Source organism: Mauremys mutica, chromosome 12, assembly GCF_020497125.1.
Source record: "Mauremys mutica isolate MM-2020 ecotype Southern chromosome 12, ASM2049712v1, whole genome shotgun sequence".
Taxonomy (NCBI): Eukaryota; Metazoa; Chordata; order Testudines; family Geoemydidae; genus Mauremys; species Mauremys mutica.
In genome coordinates this window covers 13,606,671-13,630,515 of record NC_059083.1, presented here as the reverse complement: position 1 = coordinate 13,630,515, position 23,845 = coordinate 13,606,671, and the positions used below count along the sequence as shown (strand labels likewise).

The following is a 23,845-nucleotide window of genomic DNA, read 5'->3' as shown; positions in this document are numbered from 1 at the left end:
TCAGGGGCCAGATCCCAGCTGGTGTCAATGGGCCGTAGCTCCACTGGACTCAACGGGGCCAGAGCCCAGCTGGTGTCAATGAGCCATAGCTCCATTGGGGTCAATGGGACCAGATGGCCCAGCTGGTGTGAATCAATGAAGCTTCGTTGACCTCAGAAGACCGATACCAATTTACACCACCAGGGGACAGGGCCCATGATATTGTTTATTGCATGTTTAGAGATGTTTCTTATTGCTGACAGGCGCAGCAGGGCGTGGGGACGGACTCAAGAATAGCCCCCCAGTGCCTTGGCTGCTCTCGGTCCTGCCTGCAGCTTGCAACTTCCCTGTGACTTATTTCAGGGCATTGGGTCCAGCTTTGCCCTGTGATTGCTCCCTTTACGTGCTTCCCCACTCAGGGCTGGCTCCTCTTGCCCTTTCACAGTGCCAAGCCCTGCAGCTCACTAGCAGGTTGGTCGGCCTCTTGCATCTGAGCAGATACTGTGGTTTGACAGCTCGAGATGGGGCCAGCACTTTCTCTGCAGCCTTGAGCCCTCAGTTGGACAGGGTGAGTCTGTGGAGGGTCATTGCTTTCTTCTCGTCTCATCGGTTTCTGGGCAAGCCTGGAAGATGGAGGATGAAGAAGGTTGCACGGTATTAAACCTCCGACGCCAGGAGAAAACCACCACCCGCCTGTCACCAGGGAGGAGCCAAGGTACAGACTTTAGAAAGTTATTCTTCATTAGGGTGACCAGATAGCAACTGTGAAAAAACAGAACACGGGGTAAGGGGTAATAGGCGCCTATATAAGAAAAAGTCCCCAAAAATGGGACTGTCCCTATAAAAATAGGACGTCTGGTCACCCTATGCTTCATGAGCATGTCACAGGGAATGAGTGCAGAGCATAAGTGCAGAGCACCATTATTCTGATGTGTGTCAGACAGGCTCTTCTTTGACCCTGTGACCAGCCATTCCCTGTTCCTGCTCAGAAATGGATATTTGCACTTTATGGTTGAGATTTTCAATGCTGGCTAAGAGATTTGGACACCTGATTTCCATCAAAATCAATGGGATTTGGGCATTCAATCCCCACAGGCTCTGATTTTCAAAGCTGCTTATTTTTAGGGCTGGACGGACAACAGGAATTCCCTTTTGTGAAAAATGTAGTGGGCTCAACATTTGTTTTAATTCTGCAGCAGAACAAAACACAAGATCCTTTGATATAGCAAAAACAATGAGGAATCATGTGGCACCTTAAAGACTAACAAATTTATTTGGGCATAAAGATGAAGGGGGTTCCAGCCCAGAAAGCTTATGCTCAAATAAATTTGTTAGGCTTTAAGGTACCACACAACTCCTTGTTGTTTTTGCTGAAACAGACTCAAATGCCTACCCCTCTGAAATTTGATATGGCAGGGACTTGAGCCTGGTTTCCCCACATCCTTGGTGAATGCCTTAACAGTGCCTGACCCTGAGAAAACTTCCACGAGAAGTTTTGATGAATCTGCATTTTCCGACCAAAAAGTTTTGCTGACAAATTCCTCACCAGCTGACCGCGTGCTCCCAGTGTGATGCTGAAACCAAACGCTAGTGTGGTTCTTGGATCCATAAATAGGAGAATACTGAGTAAGAGTAGGTTTCAGAGTAGCAGCCGTGTTAGTCTGTATCCACAAAAAGAACAGGAGTACTTGTGGCACCTTAAAGACTAACACATTTATTTTAGCATGAGCTTTCGTGAGCTACAGCTCACTTCTTCGGATGCATAGAATGGAACACACAGACAGGAGATATTTATACATAGAGAACATGACAAGGTGGAAGTATGCATAACAGGAAAAGTCTAATCAATTGTGATCAGTTATCAGCAGGAGGAAAAAAAAACTTTTTGAAGTGATAATTAAGATGGCCCATAGAAGGTGTGAGGAGAACTTAACATAGGGAAATAGATTCAATTAGTGTAATGACCCAACCATTCCCAGTCTCTGTTTAGGCCACAGTTAATTGTATCTAATTTGCATATTAATTCGAGTTCAGCAGTTTCTCTTTGGAGTCTGTTTTTGAAGTTTATTTGTTGCAAAATTGCCACCTTCAAGTCTGTCACTGAGTGGTTAGAGAGGTTGAAGTGTTCTCCCACTGGTTTTTGAATGTTATGATTCCTGATGTCAGATGTGTGTCCATTTATTCTTTTTCGTAGAGACTGTCCGGTTTGGCCAATGTACATGGCAGAGGGGCATTGCTGGCACATGATGGCATATATCACGTTGGTAGATGTGCAGGTGTACGAGCCACTGATGGTGTGGCTGATGTGATTAGGTCCTATGATGGTGTCACTTGAATGGATATGTGGACAGAGCTGGCATCGGGCTTTGTTGCAAGGATAGGTTCCTGGGTTAGTGTTTATGTTGTATGGTGTGCGGTTGCTGGTGAGTATTTGCTTCAGGTTGGGGGGGCTGTCTGTAAGCGAGGACTGGCCTGTCTGCCAAGATCTGGGAGAGTGAGGGATCATCTTTAAGGATAGGTTGTAGATCTTTGATGATGCGCTGGAGAGGTTTTAGTTGGGGGGCTGTAGGTGATGGCTAGTGGTGTTCTGTTATTTTCTTTTTTAGGCCTGTCCTGTAGTAGGTGGCTTCTGGGTACTCTTCTGGCTCTGTCAATCTGTTTTTTCACTTCAGCAGGTGGGTATTGTAGTTTTAAGAATGCTTGATAGAGATCTTGTAGGTGTTTATCTCTGTCTGAGGGATTGGAGCAAATACGGTTGTATCTTAGAGCTTGGCTGTAGACAATGGATCGTGTGGTGTGTCCGGGATGGAAGCTGGAGGCATGTAAGTAAGTATAGCGGTCAGTGGGTTTCCGGTATAGGGTGGTATTTATGTGACCATCATTTATTAGCACAGTAGTGTCTAGGAAATGGACCGCTTGTGTGGATTGGTCTAGGCTGAGGTTGATGGTGGGATGGAAATTGTTAAAATCACGGTGGAATTCCTCGCGAAGAAGTGAGCTGCAGCTCACGAAAGCTCATGCTAAAATAAATTTGTTAGTCTTTAAGGTGCCACAAGTACTCCTGTTCTTTTTGCAGATACAGACTAACACGGCTGCTACTCTGAAACCTGCAGTATTTGAGTGCACCTGAAAGAAAGCAAGGTAGGGAGGATGCTGCACGACTCCTGCCTGTTTAGTGTAACTCTCTTGTGCAGACCATGACCATAGGAGGATGAGAAGACAGTTTCACAAGGGTTGCTGTGGCACCCTGGTGTTTGTTTAAACAGCCCAGTAATGTTTTAGAGCCTCCAAGAAGGTGGAATATTTTGTAGATCAGATGTGCAGCTTGTTAGGTGTCGATACAGCTGGGAATCAGTGGGTAGCTGGAGAAAACAGGTGCAAGGCAAGGGAGGTGCAAGATGTAAGCAATTCCTATTAGGTCCAGTAAATCATAGTCACTTAGCATCTTTCTTACATTTGTGCAGAGACACCGTAGTATGTTACTCTTAACATTTTGTCCCGCAGAAGCTTCTCTCGTGGCTGAAAGGACCTACCAGCTGATGTCTCTGGCGCATCTGTTTAAAATTGAGGCCATTGATCCAAACGGGCTGTCACCACAGAAGCTACTGTAATGTTCTGAGAATCCACAGTTCTCAAGTCATTCATGCTCCTGGCAGGGCACCTCTGCTGTGACGTTTTTAGTCACATGTACTTTGGTACCAGAAGTTAGAAGTGTGGTGCTGTTCCTTAGAATGACGGCCCCTTGGGGCAGGGGCCACTTTTCATTCTGTTTGTACAGTGCACCTCTCAGCCCGGTCCTAGTTCTTGACTAGGGCTCCTAGGGACTCCTCCAAAGTTAATAATAATTAATAAAGAAGAATCTCTGGTAATCTGCATCTCTTCTGTCTTAAGTTCTTTTCCCTGGCCTGTGAAGTTATTGTTGATGTTACCAAGTCAGTCTTTCAGGTGACTCGCTTGGGAATTCCCTGCATTTATTTAGGACCCTTGGTATCCTCACTGTGACCTAGAATCATAGGACTGGAAGGGACCTTGAGAGGTCATAAAGGCCAGTCCCCTGCACTCATGGCAGGACCAGCACCATCTAGACCATCCCTGACAGGTGTTTGTCTAACCTGCTCTTAAATCTCCAATAATGGAGATTCCACAACCTCCCTAGGCAACTTATTCCAGTGCCTAACCACCCTGACTTTTTTTTTTCTTCCTAATGTCCAACTTAAACTTCCCTTGCTGCAATTTAAGCCCATTGCTTCTCGGCCTAGTTTCAGAGATTAAGATCAATTTTTCTTCCTTTTCTTTGTACTTGAAAGCAGTTATGTCCCCTCTGTCTTCTCTTTTCCAGGTTAAACAAACCCAGTTCTTTCAATCTTCCCTCATGGTTTTTAGGTCTTTCATCATTTTTGTTGATCTTTCTTCCTCCAATTTGTCCACATGTGTTCAGATCTGGGTGCCACATTTCAGGAAACAATACTCCAGTTGAGGAGGCCTAATCAGCACAGAGTAGAGTGGAAGAATTACTTGTGTCTTGCTTGCAACACTCCTGCTAATATATCCCAGAATGTTTGCTTTTTTCTTTTTTTTCCCAATAGGAGACTGTCCCTCTCTAGGGCTGGGCTGGCTCAGGTGTCTCCTGGGCTGCATGGGACTGGAGACGGGGTCGAGATCCCAGCTCAACTTGAAGAGCCAGTGCTCCAGGGCAGCCAGCTGAGGATGGGGAAGGCTCCTGTCAGCCCTGGTCCCTTCTGGCTGAGGACTGGGGTGGGGGGGGCTCTTCTCTCTCTCTGGCCCCTCCCAGCATCTCCTATTGAGATCAGCTGGGCTCTTTCTTTCCTCTTCCCCTGCGATGGTGAGGGGAGCTCAGCGGCTCTGTATGGAGAGGCTTTGACACAGAACGTGGCCTTGCCTCCCCAGCCCGCCATGCGGCTTAGACCCAGCAGCACCCAAGAGCTGCCCCAGCCCAGGGCAGATTGGGGTGAGGGGGAGCTGGGTTTGGGGTGGGAAGGTTAATACTGAATTACCCAGAGCTGGGCAAGAGGGAGGAGAAAATCCCCAGCCACCCCCTAGAAACACTCAGAGCCCTTCCGTGTACACCTGGGATTCCCTGCCCGGAGCCTGGTGGAGCAGCAGGGTCGGGGCTCTGACACCACCTCTCCCTCTGCTGTTTTTAGGATTTCATGCTGCGCTATAAAGGCAAACCTGACCACTGGGTCGGCCTCCGGAGGGAGCAGGAGCTGGGCCAGCCCTGGAAATGGGTCAACGGCACCGAATTCAACAACCTGTGAGTCTTTTTGACCCAGCTCTTCTGTGTGGTGTTACTGCCGCTCCTTATGCTGCTGCTCACCTGGAATCTCCCCCTGGGGCAGTTTGGGTGGGTTGGGCCTGCAGGGGCCCATCCAGACCCAGCTGCATGTGCGGGGGGAGCAGGAACTGGGGTTAAAATACCCACCCGGCATAAATGCTCCATGGAGGCCAGTTGATCTTAGAACCTCTCCTGGCCCTGCTGCCCGCTGCCCCCTGCTGGGGATGGAGCCTGTGGCTGGTGCAGGAGGGGGAATCGTGAGGGGCCGTGAGTGCAGCAGCTCCCTGCACTGTGCAAGTGTCTCCCCCTGTCTGTGACTGACGGGAAACGCCCAACTCCTGCCTGACACCAGCTCCCTGGCTTCTGTCTTGCAGGTTTGTGATAACAGCAGATGGTGACTGCGCGTATCTGAATGATGAGAATTGGGTCAGCAGCTCACAGTGCACCAGCGAGAGACACTGGATCTGCAGCAAACGTGATGCGTTTACAAAGGCGAAGGAGGTGGCAGTGGAAGGGGGCTCATAACAAGAGTATTATTAAAATTAGCCCTGGAAAAGCCTGTTCACTCCCTTCCAGGAGCCCATTGGGTTGGAAGGGGCAGGGAGGGGGTAGGTGTGACACTGGCAGACCAGGTACCAGCTCATGCCAAAGTCCCCATGTCTCAGTAGGACACTGACAAATCCCCAGCTGGGGTCAGGCTGGCTCACCTGTGTGTTAAAATAGGTATTAGCATTACAAGAATGTGCTTAGACTTTAGTGAATGGGTGTGAGCTGCTGCAGCATTAATCCCGCTTCTGACAGTCGCATCCCACATTGTAAGGTGATATTGGAGCATTTGTGTTGGGAGCCTCTGTGACTGTGTAACTCACCAGACAGGAGAGTGAATTAACTAGTGCCAAGTGCTGAACTCCCAACAGCTCAGAGCACAGAGGAGGAGGTGGGATACCACAAGGGACTGTATCTATCTCGGTGCTGCTTGGACGCTGAGGGGCAAGGCTTTCGGAGTATATGCAAGAGATCCCCAGCTGCTGAGCCTGGGTTAGCCCTAAAGGACACAGAGCTTAGTATAGACCAGGGATACTCAGACTGCAGCTCACAAATGGTTCTTTGTGTCTCCTGTGCAGGGGCAGCTCTAGGCAGCAGCAAAGCAAGCAGGGTCCCCCCAGGACCCCACCCCCTACCTGTCCCCTGACAAACCCCTGGGACTCCCATGCCTATGCAACCAATGTCTGTCCCCTGACTGTCCGCCCGAACCTCTGACCCATCTAACCCCCCCTTCTCCCTGCCCCTGACTGCCTCCCCGAACCTCTGCCCCATCCAACCCCACCTGCTCCCTGTCCCTTCACTCCCTACCCCTTCTCCAATTCCCCAGCCCCCTTACCATGCCACTCAGACCAGCATACAAGCTGCCATGCTCCCCCACGGAGCCAACAGCGCCCCTCCCCACACACACACACCCAGCACCTGCCTTCCAGGTTTGAACACCTCAAAATTCAGGAGTGCTCAAGCTCAGTTTGGGCAGCTGTTACTTCATTTCTCCCAAATCAAATATACTGATCCACTGTAACTTGCTGTAGAAAAAGTAGGATAAAATTGAGCAAGAAATGCTTCCCAGTGGTTATTAGGACTGGAATTGCTATTTTCAACAGCCATTGCCGTTTGTTTGTTTTTTGTTTATAAGGAAGATAGTGATATGGGGAATTTGCCAATGCAATAAAAAGTAAGAGTGGAACAAAAGAATAATAAAGGTTTAGGAATATTAAAGAAGGTTTATATTATACATGGTTTATATATATATATATATAAATATGAAAAATGATTTATTGTTAGAAATGATTTTTTGAGACTTTACAATTAAAAGGTTTACGTTAGAAATAAATGTGATTCCCAAGATTTAGCCTCCAGCCTGCAAGCTGTGTCTGTGTGAAGCCTGCTCAAAGAGATACTTTGTATAAAACTTGTTAAACGTCAATTGACTCTAAGTGCCTTAGTTCTTAGAGAACTAAGTGCCTGTTCTCTAAGTGAAACTTGTAGTGGCTAATTTACTTTGTAATGGCCACTGTAAGCTGCTAAATGGTTAATTGACTCAGCATGGGAGCCATCAGTTGACCCTGTAAGCTGCTAATTGGTTAATTGACTCAGCTTGCAAGCCGTCAATTGACCCTATGCCTCAGGCAAAACTGTAATTACTACTTTGTAACCACCATGTAAGCCAAAACAGTGGCTATTATAGTATATAGATAAAGACCCCCACCCTCTGTAAATTCATTTTCATCTCACTTTATTTTTTTTAATGTTAAAAGACAAGGAGTCTCACATAAATTGGTAACACCCCGAAAGGTAAAGAGACAGTGAAATAAATGTGATTAAGATAAAGAATGTATGTGAATGAGTGCCTAGTTTAAATAAATAATGAATGAATGGTTAGGGAGTTACCAGCCTGAAGAATTCAGTGTCGGCTGAAGAAGGTATCAAGTAAAATCAACCAGATAACCCCCGGAGGGCGAACTGGAATCCACCCCAGCACCTCAAAGGAAGAAAAAAACAAACATCTGACAGCATGGAGCCAGCCACCTGCTGATTGATTTAGCAACAGCAGAATGAAGCAACTCTCATGGACTGACATAGGAATAAATTCCTATAAAACTGAACTCTGGAGAATAAGGACTTTGAGTCTACGGTTCTGCTGCCAGCCTCCAGGAGCATCAGGTGCACCTGACCTGGACTCGCCTCCACTCTTGTGTACAGGATACCTGGCCAGTATTCTGTCACAAGCAACTTTAGGCAGGTAACTATAATATCTATACAGAACTTGTATGAATGATTGTGTGAATGGATATATATATATATATATATATATATATATATATATATATATATATATATATATATATATATATATATATATATATATATAAAGTAATCATAGGAATAAGTAGCCAAACAACGTTGTTTACTGTTATCTTTTGTTTTATTATGGTATTTACAATAAATGTGACAAATGTCTTGTCCCCTTTAATAAGATCCTGCTAGTTTTTTTTATTGGTATAACATTTTGGTGGAGAATAGCGAAAGGGGGATTATTGGCATTTTTGCCTCACTTATTGTAAACCAATCTGTGTGCACACAACCGGTTCTACCGAGCACGGTTCTATTCTTGGTTAACCAAAACCTGCTGGCCTCCGGATAGGTAGCAGGAAAAGAAAAATCAGGGGCAACAAGAGGGTCCCAGGGACCAGACAGTGCTGCTTGCTGAACAAAATTTAAAATGTTTAAGAAAAGGCAAGGGAAAACAGTCTCAGAGGAAGAAATGAAGTCAAAAGCTTCTACCTCACCTTTTATTAAAGAGAACGCCTTTTCAACAAATCCTTCAAAGATATGGGCACAGTCCTTGGACTGAACAAGCCCTTGCAGATATCTGCACCATTTTGGACCTAGAGGATCGATTGGCCCAATATATCCTCATATGCAAACCCCTAACTGTGGCAAAAAAAGACACCGCAGGAATCTGGCTGCTATGGGAGGCTTGTAATAACAGCTACCTCCGCCTAACAGCCTGTAAAGAGGAGAAAATATTTTTAACAGAAAAAATATCCCAATTAGAAAAAGGGGTGGAAAATTGGAAAGTGATGGCAACAAATTCTCACAACCAAATGGACATAATAAAACAAGCATTACAGGAAAGTAAAAGTAAAGAGCGATTCCTGACGGACCAAATGACAGCCTTCACAGAATTAGAAAAAGAAAATCAGGCTTTGATCAAAGAAAACCAAATCCTACAAGGCATGGTTAAGAAATTAACATTAGAACAGGGCAAAGCCTTGGGAAGCCATACCCACTGCGATTCTATTAAGCAGTTGAAAAACAAATTAGGTTTTGCGACCCACCAAGTAGCGGCTGTCACATCAGGAGAATGGAACCCAACCGAATGTAAAATACAATCGGATTGGGACACAGATATTTGGGACCCCTGGGAAATTGGACAGAGAGATATCTGGCATGACCCACAAGAGGGTGTTGTGGCTCTGGTGGCAGCCATAGAACGGCACACTGTGACCACCCCAGTAGACGGTGGGGGGAATCAACAGGTCACTATCGTTCCAGCATCAGCCTCAGACTTAAAAGCAATGGCTGATCATTTGGGAACACTAAATAGAGAAACCTTTTCCCCCCATGGTGTACCAATGCCATCCTGTTGGCAGGGAGAGAAGCACTCACCACTCAGGAAATTTATTGCCTCATGGGCATATGTGCGGCACCAGAAATATGAGCAGCCCTGGACCGCATAAGAATTGGCGCTGATGATAGTGAGCTAGCCCTAATGGCCACCTTTGGAGAACAGACAGGCAGGCGAAATTTTATTGCCCAAGCTGTGGCTTCTACTCAGGACACTAACGAAGATCCTGAAAATTATCTCACCCGGTGGGCCCTAATGCAGATAGTAACCGTACCCGCTAATACGGATTTAGATTTAATCCCCTTCTCCGTACCATCTCTCAGGGACTGCGCTGCCTCACTACTTCCCTATTATTCAGGCAAGCTTGCCGTTTGGCAGGACGGGCACCCTGCCACCTTAAGAGAATTAAAAGGGATGGTACAACAAATAACTACCCACGCCAGACCCAAACCCAATATTAAAAAGGAAAGGGTGGCGTATGTGGCGGCAATGGAGCCAACAGTCACCTATTCAAATGAAAGTGGAACAAAGGGATTTGCAGGATCCTGTGGAGGGCACTCAAAAGTCAAATTCAGGGGAAGGGGGAATAACCAGTCTAGGGGTCAGCTGTATCCAGACCTTCAAAGATCTCAGTCAGCTGAAAGCAGTAATCAGCCGGAAAAACCCGTCGCTGATGTGCGCCGCATGGCATGGAGGCTATAGACAAAAATGGGATAAGGCCCCCTTGGCTGATATTATGGCAGAGATTCTTAGATTGCAGGACCAGTGAGGAGTCGTATCAGAGGTAACCACCCCAAGTGCTCCTTTAGATTATCAGGAATACTCTGAGGGAAGCCCACTGGACGTGGAACCCTCACTTGGCATAGGAGCCCAACAGTGGAGGTTTATAGGAGAATTAACCTGGGATCCAGAAAACCAGACACCTGGCAACATTCTCCTTTATGGGCTGGGTTTGCCAGCTGGACTACATCCCTATAATGCATTATAGCCAGGGACTCCCATGATGCAACACTTCCCATCACCAAGTTGAGAGATTGGGGCGCATCATGGAAGATGTTGTCTGACCAGGGAGCCTGGAATATAGAGAATGGGGAAATGAGGCACCCAAACTACAACTCCCATGAGACACTGCAGCAGCATTTCCAAATCAAAATATCTGGGAGTTTGCTCGCCGAAAATTCAGCGTTTTCTGCAGGGGGTGGAAACCCATTTTCTGACCAGCTGTAGTTGAAACCATGGGCTACCTCTTTCCTTCCACAAAGCCTGAATCTTTGGGGCTTATTCCGCTTCCCAGCCCAGAAGTAGGGGAGAGAATCTAACTGTTCTCACGCTCTCACTTTCAGTGCTGACAACCAGATCCCATGTGACCAGTTCTCCTTCCCCTGCTGCCTCGTATCCAGTCTCCTGTCCAGGCCCCTCCTGCCCTGGCAGCTGGATCGGGTACCGAGGGAAATGCTATTATTTCTCAGAGATGGAAGGGAATTGGACCTACAGCCAGAGCCAGTGCTCAGTGCTCAGTGCCTCCCTGGCTGTGATTGACAGTGAGCAGGACCTGGTAAGAAGGAAACAAATGCTAATATATATATATATAATAGCAACCACAACACACAGGGTTTGGAATAGTCAGGAATGAGTCATGCCAGGGCCCAGTCCCACAGCTCATCAGCAAAGCTGCTGGTGCCTCTAGTGGCAGGAGACCAAGTGGAATGGAAATTCTGGTAGTTGAATTTGAATCTGCCTCTTTTAATGAAGTCATGACAGATTACACAGAAGGTTGACAGGCCATTTCAATTAATAATAATAATAATATTTATCACTGTAGCACCTAGGGGCCCTCATCATAGACTGGGACCCCTTTGTGCTAGGTGCTGTACAAACACAAATGAAAAGACTGTCCCTGCCCCATTATAAGAACATAAGAACATAAGAACATAACATTATGAATCTAGTTCTCCCTTCCCCCCAATTAAATGCCTTCTAACTTTCTTCAAAAAAATCTTAGCACATAATTTTTCATGCTTGGTTTCAGCCCCAGAGGGTCTAGTTGCTAGTGCAGGAGGAGAATAAGAAGCTTCCCCCAAAATCACAAGGCTGCTCACTGGAAGGTGATTGACCTGCTGCACATCTTATGTATTGACAATGCCTAAATTGTCATAGTGACGGGTTTGGTCACGGAGACCCCCTTGGGACTGTCACCTGACATGCTGAATTTACCTCTGAGCCATTTTCCCTGCCAGCTTGGGACTCCAGAACCCTGCCTCGTTGAGCCAGACACGCTAGCCTGCTGCAACACAGACCCAGGTCTGGACCACGCCCGCAAAGCTGCAGACTTTAACCAAAAACTGTTCAGCAGGTCACCTATCTCCAGCACCCAGTTCCCAATTTGATCCAAACCCTGAATAAACCCGCTTTACTCTGTACAAAGCTTATACAGGGTAAACTCATAAATTGTCCACCCTCTATAATACTGATAGAGAGATATGCACAACTGTTTGCTCCCCCAGATACTAATCACTTACTCTGGGTTTGTTAATAAACAAAAGTGATTTTATTAAGTATAAAAAGTAGGATTTAAGTAGTTCCAAGTAATAACCGACAGAACAAAGTAATTTACCAAGCAAAATAAAACAAAACATGCAAGTTTAAGCCTAATACATTAAGAAACCGAATACAGGTAAATCTCACCCTCAGAGATGTTCCAATAAGCTTCTTTCACTGACTAGACTCCTTCCTAGTCTGGGCCCAATCCTTTCCCCTGGTACAATCCTTGTTAGTTTCAGCTCAGATGGTAACTAGGGGATTTCTCCATGACTGGCCACTCCCTTTGTTCTGTTCCACCCTCTTTTATAGCTTTGGCACAAGGCGGGAATCCTTTGTTTCTCTGGATTCCCATCCCTCCTTCTAAATGGAAAAGCACCAGGTTAAAGATGGATTCCAGTGTCATGTGACGTGACATGTTCACATGTCCTGTGAGCCCCCCTCCATTCTTTCAGGATCGGCCCGCACATAGGCAGTGGAGGCTTGCAGGTAAACAGAGCCATCTACAGTCAATTGTCCTAGCTAATGGGAGCCTTCAAGATTCCAAACCACCATTAATGGTCCACACTTTGCATAATTACAATAGGACCTCAGAGTTATACTTCATATTTCTAGCTTCAGATACAAGAATGACATATGCATACAAATAGGAGGAATATATTCAGTAGTTTATAACCTTTGTTATGATAACTTACAAGAGACCTTTTGCATAAAGCATATTCCAGTTACATCATATTTACACTCATCAGCATATTTCCATAAAACATATGGAGTGCAATGTCACAGTCATCTTGAGGTTTCAGAGTTTGTACACCGTAGTGGTGCACAGGACGGTTCATGCCACTCTCAGACCTATTAGATCAGACTCTCTATAGACTGAGGCAGTCGTTGATACGTAAGTCACATTCTGGGCAGCTCCCCCATCTCAAAGCTATTGTCTCAGGCTCTCTGCAGACTCGGGCAAGAAAGCTGACACTGTAGAACACAATTCTTCCGCCAGTGGTGAATTCTGTGGCTGCAGATTTCATGGGGTTCTGATTGTTATTCTACAGTAATGCAGGAACATAATGCTCGATGGGATTGTCTGTGGCCTTTGCACATAACTGCTTCCCCCTTTGCTTTTCTTCTTGTAAGATTTTCATGCTGCGCTTTAAAGTCAGAACAGATCCATGGATCGGCCTCCGGAGGGAGCCCGGTCAGGGGTGGAAATGGCCCAACGGTTTGGAATTCAACAACTTGTGAGTCCTTTTCTTTCTCTTCTTACCGACTGTCAGGCTTTTGGTTGAAGTCATGTAAAATGCCAGCTGCGGTGGTGGCAGCCAGCCAGGGTTCTTGACCTACAATTTAGAAATGTGGAAAAACCTGTCTTGTGTCTCCTGTTGCCACCCATGTTCTCCCCTGCTGGGCAGGAGTGGATTTCTGGGACCTGGCGAGTTGGCTTCTTATCAGAGGAGAAATTAGTGGTGTGGAGTTTGTTGGGTATATTAAGTGTAATCCTCTCACATAGAGTAGCACCCTGAGGGAGTAACTCTAATAATAGAGGCCTGATTCGCCACTGATGTAAAACTGGGGTGTAACTCCATTGATTTCAACCCTGGGGTGAAACGGGCCGGTGAGCTTGAAATCCTTCCCATTTCTAGAGCTGACAGAAATTTATCTAGAATTAAAAATTTGTAGGTGGGGGGTATGTAAAAAAATGGCCCTTTTTTGCAAATGGAAAACTTCTGAAAAAATGTCTGGCGTGGTTCTTTTTTTAAATGTTTGAAACTTTGTGTTGAAATTTTTGATCCATTGTCTTGTTTGCATCCTGTTTCCCAGTCAATTTTGAAAATAAAAATTGTTGTTGTTTAAAAATGACAATTTTTGGAAGGGAAAAATGTGACCCAAAACTTTTTAAAGAAATGAAAGCCAGGTCCATTTTGAGCCCTGGGGAATGAAAACAATGTCAAGAGCTCAAAAATTTGGGGGAAGGATTCTGAGTTTTCATTTTTTTTTTTAATTAGCTCTTAGGTAAAACTTTCAAAAGCTCCTAAGTGACTTAGATGGCTACGTCCCACTTTCAAAATTGACATAGGGCCTAAATGTCATTAGCTTTCAATGACATTTAGGGCCCAGATCCTCAAAGGTATTTATAAATGGAAGTGAGGAGCCTACACAGCTTTGAGGATCTAAGCCTAAGTGCTGGTGTCCCTTTTGAATATGGGGCTTAGATGCTTTTGAAAATGCTATCCCAGTCCTCCCTGCTCCCTGATTGGTTCAAAACATTAAATTTCTCTCCTACCAGGGAGGAGCCTGAGAGTGCTGTGTAGCCTCACAAGCTGGAGTGTCTGTCTCTTAGTGTCACCTCACCTGTTCGTTCCAGGTTTGTCATTCGAGGGGAATCCGACTGCGCTTTCCTGAGCGAAGACACCGTCAGCTCTTCGAGATGCTACATTGAGCGAAACTGGATCTGCAGCAAAGCCGATGCCTATGCAAAGGGAACTGATACGAGGGGAGGCTCGAGAGTCTAAAAGTTAAAATTGCAGCTCTGCTTTGAAATAAGATTTTGAAAAATGGCATTGGAGGGGTGATAAATGAAGAGGGGTGGGGGGGGGCATAACTCCCTTTGATGGACACCCAGTCAGACAGTTAGCTGTAAAATCCCTCTTGGTAGCTGTTCTCTACTTGCTTTACCTGGAAAGGGTTAAAAAATCCCCCAGGTAAAGAAAAGAAATGTGGGCACCTGACCAAAAGAGCCAATGGGAGGGCTAGAACTTTTTAAAATTGGGTTGTCGGTTGTTCTCTCTGGGCTGCAGGGACATGGAGCAGCAATGCTATAAGCAGGAATGCTGGGTAAGGTTTGAACTAGGTATGAGAAATACCTAGAAGGAATCATTTGGATAGGTAATGTTTAGATAAACACAATCAGGTTATATCTTTATTTTGGCTCGTGGATCTTCTCTGTGCTAGTCCCAGATGCTTTTGTTTGCTTGTAACCTTTAAGCTGAACCCCCAAGAAAGCTATTTTGGGTGCTTGATTTTCGGAATTGCTGTTTTAAAATTTAGCAAAAGCCTAAATTCCAAATGTATTTTCTTTTTTGTTTTTAATAAAATGTATCTTTTTTAAGAACAGGATTTGGATTCTTGTGTCCTAAGAGGTTTGTGCACATGGTTTTTTTTATTATCTGGTGGCAACAGCTAATTTCCTTTGTTTTCTTTCTCAGCTCGTCCTGTGTGAGTGTGTGAGGGTACCCAACAGGGAGGAATTCTCAAGTCCTCTTTCCTGGGTCCAAGGGGTTTTTTTGCATTTGGGTGGTGGCAGCGTTTACCAAGCCAAGGTCAGAGACAAGTTGTAACCTTGGGAGTTTAATACAAGCCTGGACCGGGCAGTATTAATTTTTAGAATCCTTGTGGGCCCCCACTTCCTGCATTCGAAGTGCCAGAGTGGGGATTCAGCCTTGACTGGAGGTTTCAGGGTTATTACTTCTCGGCAAATCTATCAAACGTGCCCATGTTCAAGGGAAAAACTGCAAGCCAAATTTTCCCCACAGTGACCCCGCCTAGGAAACCTCCTCACCCAGTCCTCTTCCCATGCTGCCTTGGTGACCTCTGGGCAGCCCCATTGCTTTCAGTGGGGCTTGCACAGCTATAAGGCCCAGATCCACAGAGGGTCTTAGGCATTGCAACACTCAGTGTTTCAAAACCTAGCGTGTAGGGGCCTGGCCACCCAGCAGAATCCACAGCTCTGAATTAGGCACTCTCCAAATAAGGCACTCTTACTCTGGAATGAGAGCATCCACCCATGGGAGTTAATCCACTTTCATTCAACACCCCCTCTCTTATTCTGGATTAATTTTTAGGTGTGAACAAGCCCCCCATAAGAACCTAAAACACTTAGTGATTTTGAAAATTGTACCCATAGCATGTCAATCTATCAATAAGAACATACAGAAAACGACACCTCGGAGATACTGGTTTGTGCTCTGCAAACACCTTTCTATATTTTAACAAATATAAAATTCCAGTTGCAGTAAGAAATGAAGACTCAAGTTCTGACCCAGTGAGAGCAGCTAAACCTGAGGCCTTGGGGCTCCACATGTATCTTACACTCTGAGGCCCAGGAACTTATGCACGTTGGTCTAGATTTGTTTTCTGTGGTGTTGCCCTTCCTTTAGTTTAAACTGGAATCTTGGATGCTTGACTCTTCTCCAAATGCTCTTTGCAGAACCTGATCAGAAGTCAATTGAGTTGTTTCGCTAGTTTGTTTCAAGCCTGTTTGGTGCTTGATTCTCTGTAGCAAAATAAAACGTGAAACATTCGAAGGGGGGGCAGGCATAGGTGCCGACTCCGTGGGTGCTCCAGGGCTGGAGCACACATGGGGAAAAATTAGTGGGTGCTCTGCACCCACCGGCAGCCAAGTTCCCCTCCACCCTGCCCCACTTCCTCCTCCTCCTCCGCCTGCCTCCCAGTGCTTCTCCCCGGCCGCCGCAAAACAGCTGTTGGACCGCTTTGGGGGCAGGGAAGGAGCAGGAACGTGGCACGCTCAGGGGAAGAGGCAGGGCCGGGGTGGGGATTCGGGGAAGGAGTCAGAACGGGGGCAGGGACTTTGGGGAAGGGGTTGGAATGGGGGTGGGGGTGGGGCAGGGCCTCATGGAAGGGGTGGGATTGGGGCGGTGCCGGGGGCAGAGGGGAGTCGAGCACCCACTGGCAGGAGCAGAAGTCGGCGCCTATTGGGGGAGGTGGATTTGTCCATTTTCTCTACTTGGCTCCCCCCACCCCCTCTTTTCCCTCAGGCCTTTCCCCCCTTGCTGACATTTAGTTGTTACCTAGATCTAAAGAGCTGCCCCTTGTAGCTGTTTGCAAATGGCTCAAACCTCTCGCTGTGTTTTGTGTCACTGACCAGACTGTTGTGTTTATATTGTGGTTGTGGTGGGTCCTTCCTGACCCTGTGCGATGGATCTCTGCACTGCAATAAAATCCCTGGGAAATTCTCCCTCCCCGTTCTGTGTCCTGGGGCCCAAATGTCTTTTGTCGAACAGCAAAGGTACAAATCCTGGTTTGTCACTACAGGTCGAAGGCTGATGAGCTGTTTTATCAAAAACTCCAGCACTCGAATGTTCACTGGCTCTAGGCAATTTAATTCTCTTGTATCTGGAAATATTTCCTCCCCTCCTTTTCTGAAACCACAGGCCAGAGGCCTTGGAATATATGGGTATCTTTCCCCACACACATGCTTAAAATCATCAATTGCCAAAGCCTGAAAGGAAAGGCCCTTGGCTCTACAAAGACAGCATTAACTTCCCTGTTTGTAACTGGATGGCTTCTGTGGTGCTGTGAGGGCTGGGCTGGAATCGCGAGCTGTTGCTTTAAGGGATAGTTGAGGGAAGTGGGGGGGGGGGGCTGCTTGGTCCTGCTTGCACACTGGAGGGCCCTAGTGAAGCCTGGGCCCAGAGAGCAGCAACCAGTAGAAAGAAGTGGCCTAGGACAAGGGGGAGTTGTGTATATGAGGGGGAGGATTTTGTTTATACCCTTTGATCTGTATTTAAATTGGGGTGTGTGTGTTGAGGCGGAGGCACATGGTAGTGACCAGAGCACAGGGCCACTGCCTGGTCTGTCGCTGCCATTCTGTGGGTGATGTTCAGCCTGGCGTGAAAGGCCGATGCACAGCCCTGCACGGCACTGAAGTGCTAATCTTGTGTGGGGAGAGGGGGGCAGGAATAAATGAATGGAGCAGCATTGCAACAGCACCTCTGCTGCTCCTCCCTTCATCCCCGTGCACCATGGCAGGGGTTTTCCGGTGACACTGGTGCAAAGGCCTGCTGCAGCCTTCACTCCCCTGCTCACACGCTGGGGTAGCAGCTGCTAGAAAAGGCTGGGCTGGAGCCCCTGTGCTCTGGCTCGGGGACGGGGAGAAATGGGGTTTATAGAGGTCGGTTGGGATCCCTTTGAGAAAGTGAATTGCACTTTGGATAAGTCAGTTAAACTTCCTTGTGCCTAGTTATTGCATGTGGCAGAAGAGACGTAACATGTCGCTTAGTGTCACACAGCAAATTAGGAATTAATCATTAATGTCATTTCACACCCAGAGAGCTGTTGTAATAATTGGGGCCTACCCCAGCTATGAGCCCAAATGTCGAACAGTGGGTGAGTTCATACAATGTCACAACGAATGCTGACAGAAAACGAAACAAAAGGCTGAATTAGTTGAAAGAAAAAGGTCGATTGATACAAGCCAAGGGCTAGGTGAAAACCAGGCCTGGTAAACAAAGGGGAATAGAGTGGGAAGGCTGCTTTTAGAGGTCTCGATTCAGTCACAACCCGCTTCTGGAAAGCTGGGCCTATATTCTTAATCATTTCCAGAATACCATATACAAATCTCATGCATATGTATTTTTCAAAATAGCTTTGGATCCAACATCTTCCACTCTGGGACCTAAACAAGGCTCTGATCTTGGGAACACACACAGACCCCTGCTTTACTTTAAAAGCATGAGTAGCAAGTTAAGCACGGGTTTCAGCGTCTGAATATCTGGCTGATCCTGAAGAGGCAGCTACTAGGGGCTGAGCACTTAAATAAAATGGCCAATAGTGAGACTGTGTCTGTTGTAGATGCAGATAAAAGCATAAGACGAGGCTTTGTGGTTATGTACAACTGTCACTGAAGTTTGCCCAGATTGCTCTTCCATCCAAAACGAGGTACCAGGCATCAGTTTGACATTCGCATTTAGGCCCCACTTGTGCAGACGTGTGTGTGATGTTGCACCCCATAATGCTTTATGGGAATATGCTTATGAATGTATATATGACATCACTGGAATATCTTTTATGCTACATATGCCATGTAACATATCTCTGCAAAGGTTATGATCTACTGAATATATTTGTCCTATTTGTATGCATGTGTCACTTTTGTAGTCAAAGTTATGAATATTGGCCGTGTACTTGTTTGATTTTAAGTAGCCTCAGTAAGGCATTTGGGCAGCTTCTTTAAAAAGGAATTTGCAAGTTAAGTGCCCAATCAAGAAACACTTAACAGACAATGGATCTTGGAAGGCTCCAATCCACATAAGAAGTCTACCTGAGGCCGTTCAAGGTAGCATGTGAACCATGGCTGTGACCTGTAAGTTCCGAGTCATGCATGAACATGTGACTTGCCCATGTGACTCCAAAACTCCATCTTGTCACTGGTATTCTACACAGGGGCAGGGAGGGGTGTCCACCCACAAGAGAAAGTCTATTTAAACCCCTGGAAGACCCCTCCATTTGGTCTTCAGCTGACTCAAGAGAGCCTCTCCACCCCCAAAGAATACCTGAAAGAACTGGAACAAAGGACAGTAACCACAAGGGGGTGAGCGATTGCTGGACCCAGACTAGAAGGAGGCTAGTCTGTAAAAGAAGCTTACTGGAACATCTCTGAGGGTGAGGTTTCATCTGGAATCACTTTCTTACTGGATTAGGCATGGGCTTGCTTGTTTTATTTTATTTTGCTTGGTAATTCACTTTGTTCTGTCTGTTACTGCTTGGAACCACTTCAATCCTACTTTTTGTATTTTATAAAATCACTTTTTACTTATTAACCCAGAATAGGTATTAATATCTGGGGGAGGGGCAAACAGCTGTGCATATCTCTCTATCAGTGTTATAGAGGGCGAACAATTTATGAGTTTACCCTGTATAAGCTTTATACAGGGTATAACGGATTTATTTGGGGTTTGGACCCCATTGGAGTGCTGGAGACAGGAGCACTTCTTAAGCTGTTTTCAGTTAAGCCTGCAGCTGTTGTGGGATGTGGTTCAGACCTGGGTCTGGGTTTGCAGCAGGCAAGCGTGTCGGGCTCAAACCAGGCAAGGCACTGAAGTCCCAGGCTGGCAGGGGAAGCAGCTCAGAGGTCGTCTAAGCACATCTGTTGGCAGTTCCCAAGGGGGTTTCTGTGATCCAACCCCCTGCCAGCCCCAGAAGCACCCAGCCAGGACCGTTAGGTAAGGGAAGGCTGCTGGCAGTGTGTTTGGCGGGAGATTCAAAGCTCAGGCAGCCAATGAGAAGAGCCCGTTTGCTCTGAGCCTGCTGTATTGGTGGATGATACAGAATGAATACGCAGCTAGTAGTAACAGGTGCTTCCTTACCATACCGGGCTGTGCTGCCCTCACTCAGCTTCCTGCGCGCTGAGACATGTGGCAACCCAGGCTGCTTGCTTTGGGAGATAACATGCAGGGACACCCCCCACCATGGCCTGGCTGAAGCAGGTAAGAGATGGTTTTTATTCCTTCCCAGGGATCATTTACACCCAGCCAGGGCCGCCCAGAGAATTCAGGGGGCCTGGGGCAAAGAAATTTTGGGGGCCCCTTCTATAAAAAAATTGCAATACTATATTCTCCTGGGGGCCCTTGTGGGGCCCACGGCAAATTGCCCCACTTGCTCCCCTCCACAGGCGCCCCTGGGAAAAATAAACCTCCTGCATTTCGGCACAAACCCAGTTTTGAGAAAACTTCTTTACAAGGTATCACTGGTTCTCAGCATCAGCTAGTGCTAAAAGGCATAAAGCTCATTAAAAGGGTTGGACAAATATTTTCCATCAAAACTTTTTCTGGATGGAAAACTAGGGGTTTTCAAAAAGCAGAAAAAAATCACGGACAATGTCTGCTTTCCTTCAAAATTTGTTGTGGTTTTTTTGATTGAAAAGCTGAAATTAGTCTGCCAAAACCTGAACATGGTTTGAGGTTTCAGAAGTGTGTGGCCAAATATTTGCTGCTTGCTGTGTTTGATTGTTTAAAGAAACAATAAAAAAATTCTGCTTAAAAAAAAATCCAAAACTTTTGAACCACCTCAGCTTGTAACCAAACACCTGAGCCCATCCAGGCAGAGATTTTTCCAGGTTTCTGATACTCTGCTGGCTTCCTTGACTCATATCTGTCTCCATAACTTTGGGTTCATTTAGGTTAGAACATAAGAACAGCCATACTGGGTCAAACCAAAGGCCATCCTACCCAGTATCCTGTCTACTGACAATGGCCAATGCCAAGTGCCCCAGAGGGAGTGAACCTATCAGGTAATGATCAAGAGATCTTGCTCCTGCCATCCATCTCCACTCTCTGAGAAACAGAGGCTAGGGACACCTTACCCATCCTGGCTAATAGCCATTAATGGACTTAATCGTCATGCATTTATCTGTTTCCTAGAGACTGGCTCTATGTGGTCCCTCACAAACTGGAGATGGTTACTGTGGGTTTTTCTTTACTATAGCTTATGTACATACTCCACAAACTGAGCATTTGAGCTTTTCCAGAATCTGGGATGAGCCTATGTTGTCAAAACTGAAATGCTCAAAATAGCACATGCATGTGAATGGACACAGGGTGCTAAAATTAAAATTAATCCAGGGGTTCTCAAACGGGAGGTCAGGATCCCTCAGGGGGGTCACGAGGTTATTAATGGGAGTCGTGAGCTGTCAGCCTCCACCTCAAACCCCGCTTTGCCTCCAGCATTTATAATACTGTTAAATATATTAAAAAGTGTTTTCAATTTATAAAGGGGGGGGGTCACATCAGAGGTTTGCTATGTGAAAGGGTCACCAGGACAAAAGTTTGAGAACCACTGAATTAACCCCTCTGAAGCCTCAGGGAATGCAGGGGAGGGGCGTCTCCCTTGGTAGGGTTGGGAAGGATATTGCTCTTCTCATGTGATCCTTCCCCCCAGTGGCTAATTTTAAGTGAAGCTACTACCCTCCCCTGACATGAATCTCCCTGTGGCACTGAAATTACATATACACTATAATTTGGCATTTGAGAAGTGAAAGGGATGGTAGCTGTAGACGGGTTGGACTCACCCCTGCGGCGCCTCCTGCTGGTGACTCTGGGAATTAGCTCTGTTCCAGCACGGAGCGCCCTCTGCAGGCTGGTGTTCCGCCTGTCCTCAGGCCCCTGTGTCCCTCCCTGGACCCGGTGCCCTTTTACATGGGGGTGCTGCCCCCTGGCAGTAACCCCTTTCTCTTAGGGTCTCCCCTCCTTGGGGAACCCCCACCCTCTATCCCCACCTTGCCTCAGTGTATGGCTGCTGCCAGTCATTGTCTAGCCCCACACCCTGGGGCAGGCTGCAGTATCAGCCACTCATCACTGGCAAGGAGGGTTTGGACCTGCTGCCTTGGCCTACCCCTGGGCTGCCCTCTGCAACCCCCAGTACCTGTTAGCCCTTCATTAGGCCGCAGCCTGGGGCTTTCCAGGCTGGAGCTCCCCAGCTCCTCAGCCTGTCCCCAGCCCTGCTTCACTCAGGTATCCATTCTCAAGCTCCCTGCAGCCAGGCCCTTCTCTCTCTGAAGGCAGAGAGAGACTGTGCTTCTGGCTTCCCTGGCCTTCTTTCATGGGTGAATACCCACTTCGTCAGACGCATGTAATGGAAATTTCCAGAGGCAGGTATAAATATGCAGGCAAGAATCAGTCTGGAGATACCGAGGTTAGTTCAATCAGGGAGGATGAGGCCTTCTGCTAGCACTTGAGGTGTGAACACCAAGGGAGGAGAAACTGCTTTTGTAGCTGGCTAGCCATTCACAGTCTTTGTTTAATCCTGAGCTGATGGTGTCAAATTTGCAGATGAACTGAAGCTCAGCAGTTTCTCTTTGAAGTCTGGTCCTGAAGTATTTTTTGCTGTAAGATGGCTACCTTTAAATCTGCTAGTGTGTGTCCAGGAAGGTTGAAGTGTTCTCCTACAGGTTTTTGTATATTGCCATTCCTAATATCTGATTTGTGTCCATTTATCCTTTTACATAAGGACTGTCCAGTTTGGCCGATGTACATAGCAGAGGGGCATTGCTGGCATATGATGTCCTATATTACATTGGTGGATGTGCAGGTGAATGAACCAGTGATGGTGTGGCTGATCTGGTTAGGTCCTGTGATGGTGTCGCTGGTGTAGATATGTGGGCAGAGTTGGCATTGAGGTTTGTTGCATGGATTGGTTCCTGAGGGAGAGTTATCATGCGGTGTGTGGTTGTTGGTGAGAATATGCTTAAGATTGGCAGATTGTCTGTGGGCGAGGACTGGCCTGCCACCCAAGGCCTGTGAAAGTGAGGGATCATTGTTCAGGATGAGTTGTAGATCCCTGATGATGCGTTGGAGAGGTTTTAGCTGGGGACTGTATGTGATGGCCAGTGGAGTCCTGTTGGTTTCTTTCTTGGCTTTGTCTTGCAGTAGGAGGCTTCTGGGTACACGTCTGGCTCTGTTGATCTGTTTCCTTATTTCCTCGTGTGGGTATTGTAGTTTTGAGAATCCTCGGTAAAGACCTTGTAGGTGTTGGTCTCTGTCTGAGGGGTTGGAGCAGATGTGGCTGTACCTCAGCGCTTGGCTGTAGACAATGGATCGTGTGGTGTGTCTGGGATGGAAGCTGGAGGCATGAAGGTAGGCATAGCAGTCGGTGGATTTTCAGTATAGGGTGGTGTTAACATGACCATCACTTATTTGTACCGTGGTGTCTAGGAAGTGGACCTCCCATGTAGATTGTTCCAGGCTGAGGTTGACGGTGGGGTGGAAGCTGTTGAAATTGTGGTGGAATTCTTCCAGAGTCTCCTTCCCATGGGTCCAGATGATGAAGATGTCATCAATGTAGCATAGGCAGAGAAGGGGTGTGAGTGGACGAGAGCTAAGGAAGTGTTGTTCCAGGTCAGCCATAAAAATGTTGATGTATTGTGGGGCCATGTGGGTGCCCATGGTGGTGCCACTGGTCTGGAGGTAAATATTGTCACCAAATTTGAAATAATTGTGCGTGAGGATAAAGTCACAGAGCTCAGCAACACAGTGAGAGACAGTCTCTGCCCCAGCTGAGATCAGGGCCCCATTGTGCAGGGCGCTGCACAGACACAGCGAGAGACAGTCCCTGCCCCAGCTGAG

At 46.8% G+C, this 23,845-nt stretch overlaps 1 protein-coding gene across 1 annotated transcript; it reads left to right on the top strand.

Moving 5' to 3' along the window:
- The first annotated feature begins 609 nt into the window (after positions 1–609).
- On the top strand, positions 610–15,838 carry LOC123346568 (C-type lectin domain family 2 member G-like). Its single transcript, XM_044984044.1, has 9 exons — positions 610–694; positions 3,484–3,586; positions 4,566–4,701; positions 5,145–5,254; positions 5,650–5,701; positions 10,747–11,007; positions 13,125–13,228; positions 14,353–14,573; positions 15,380–15,838. The coding sequence occupies exons 1-8, from the start codon at positions 610–612 to the stop codon at positions 14,498–14,500; spliced, it is 999 nt and encodes a 332-aa protein (XP_044839979.1). The 3' UTR covers positions 14,501–14,573; positions 15,380–15,838.
- The last annotated feature ends 8,007 nt before the right edge of the window (positions 15,839–23,845 follow it).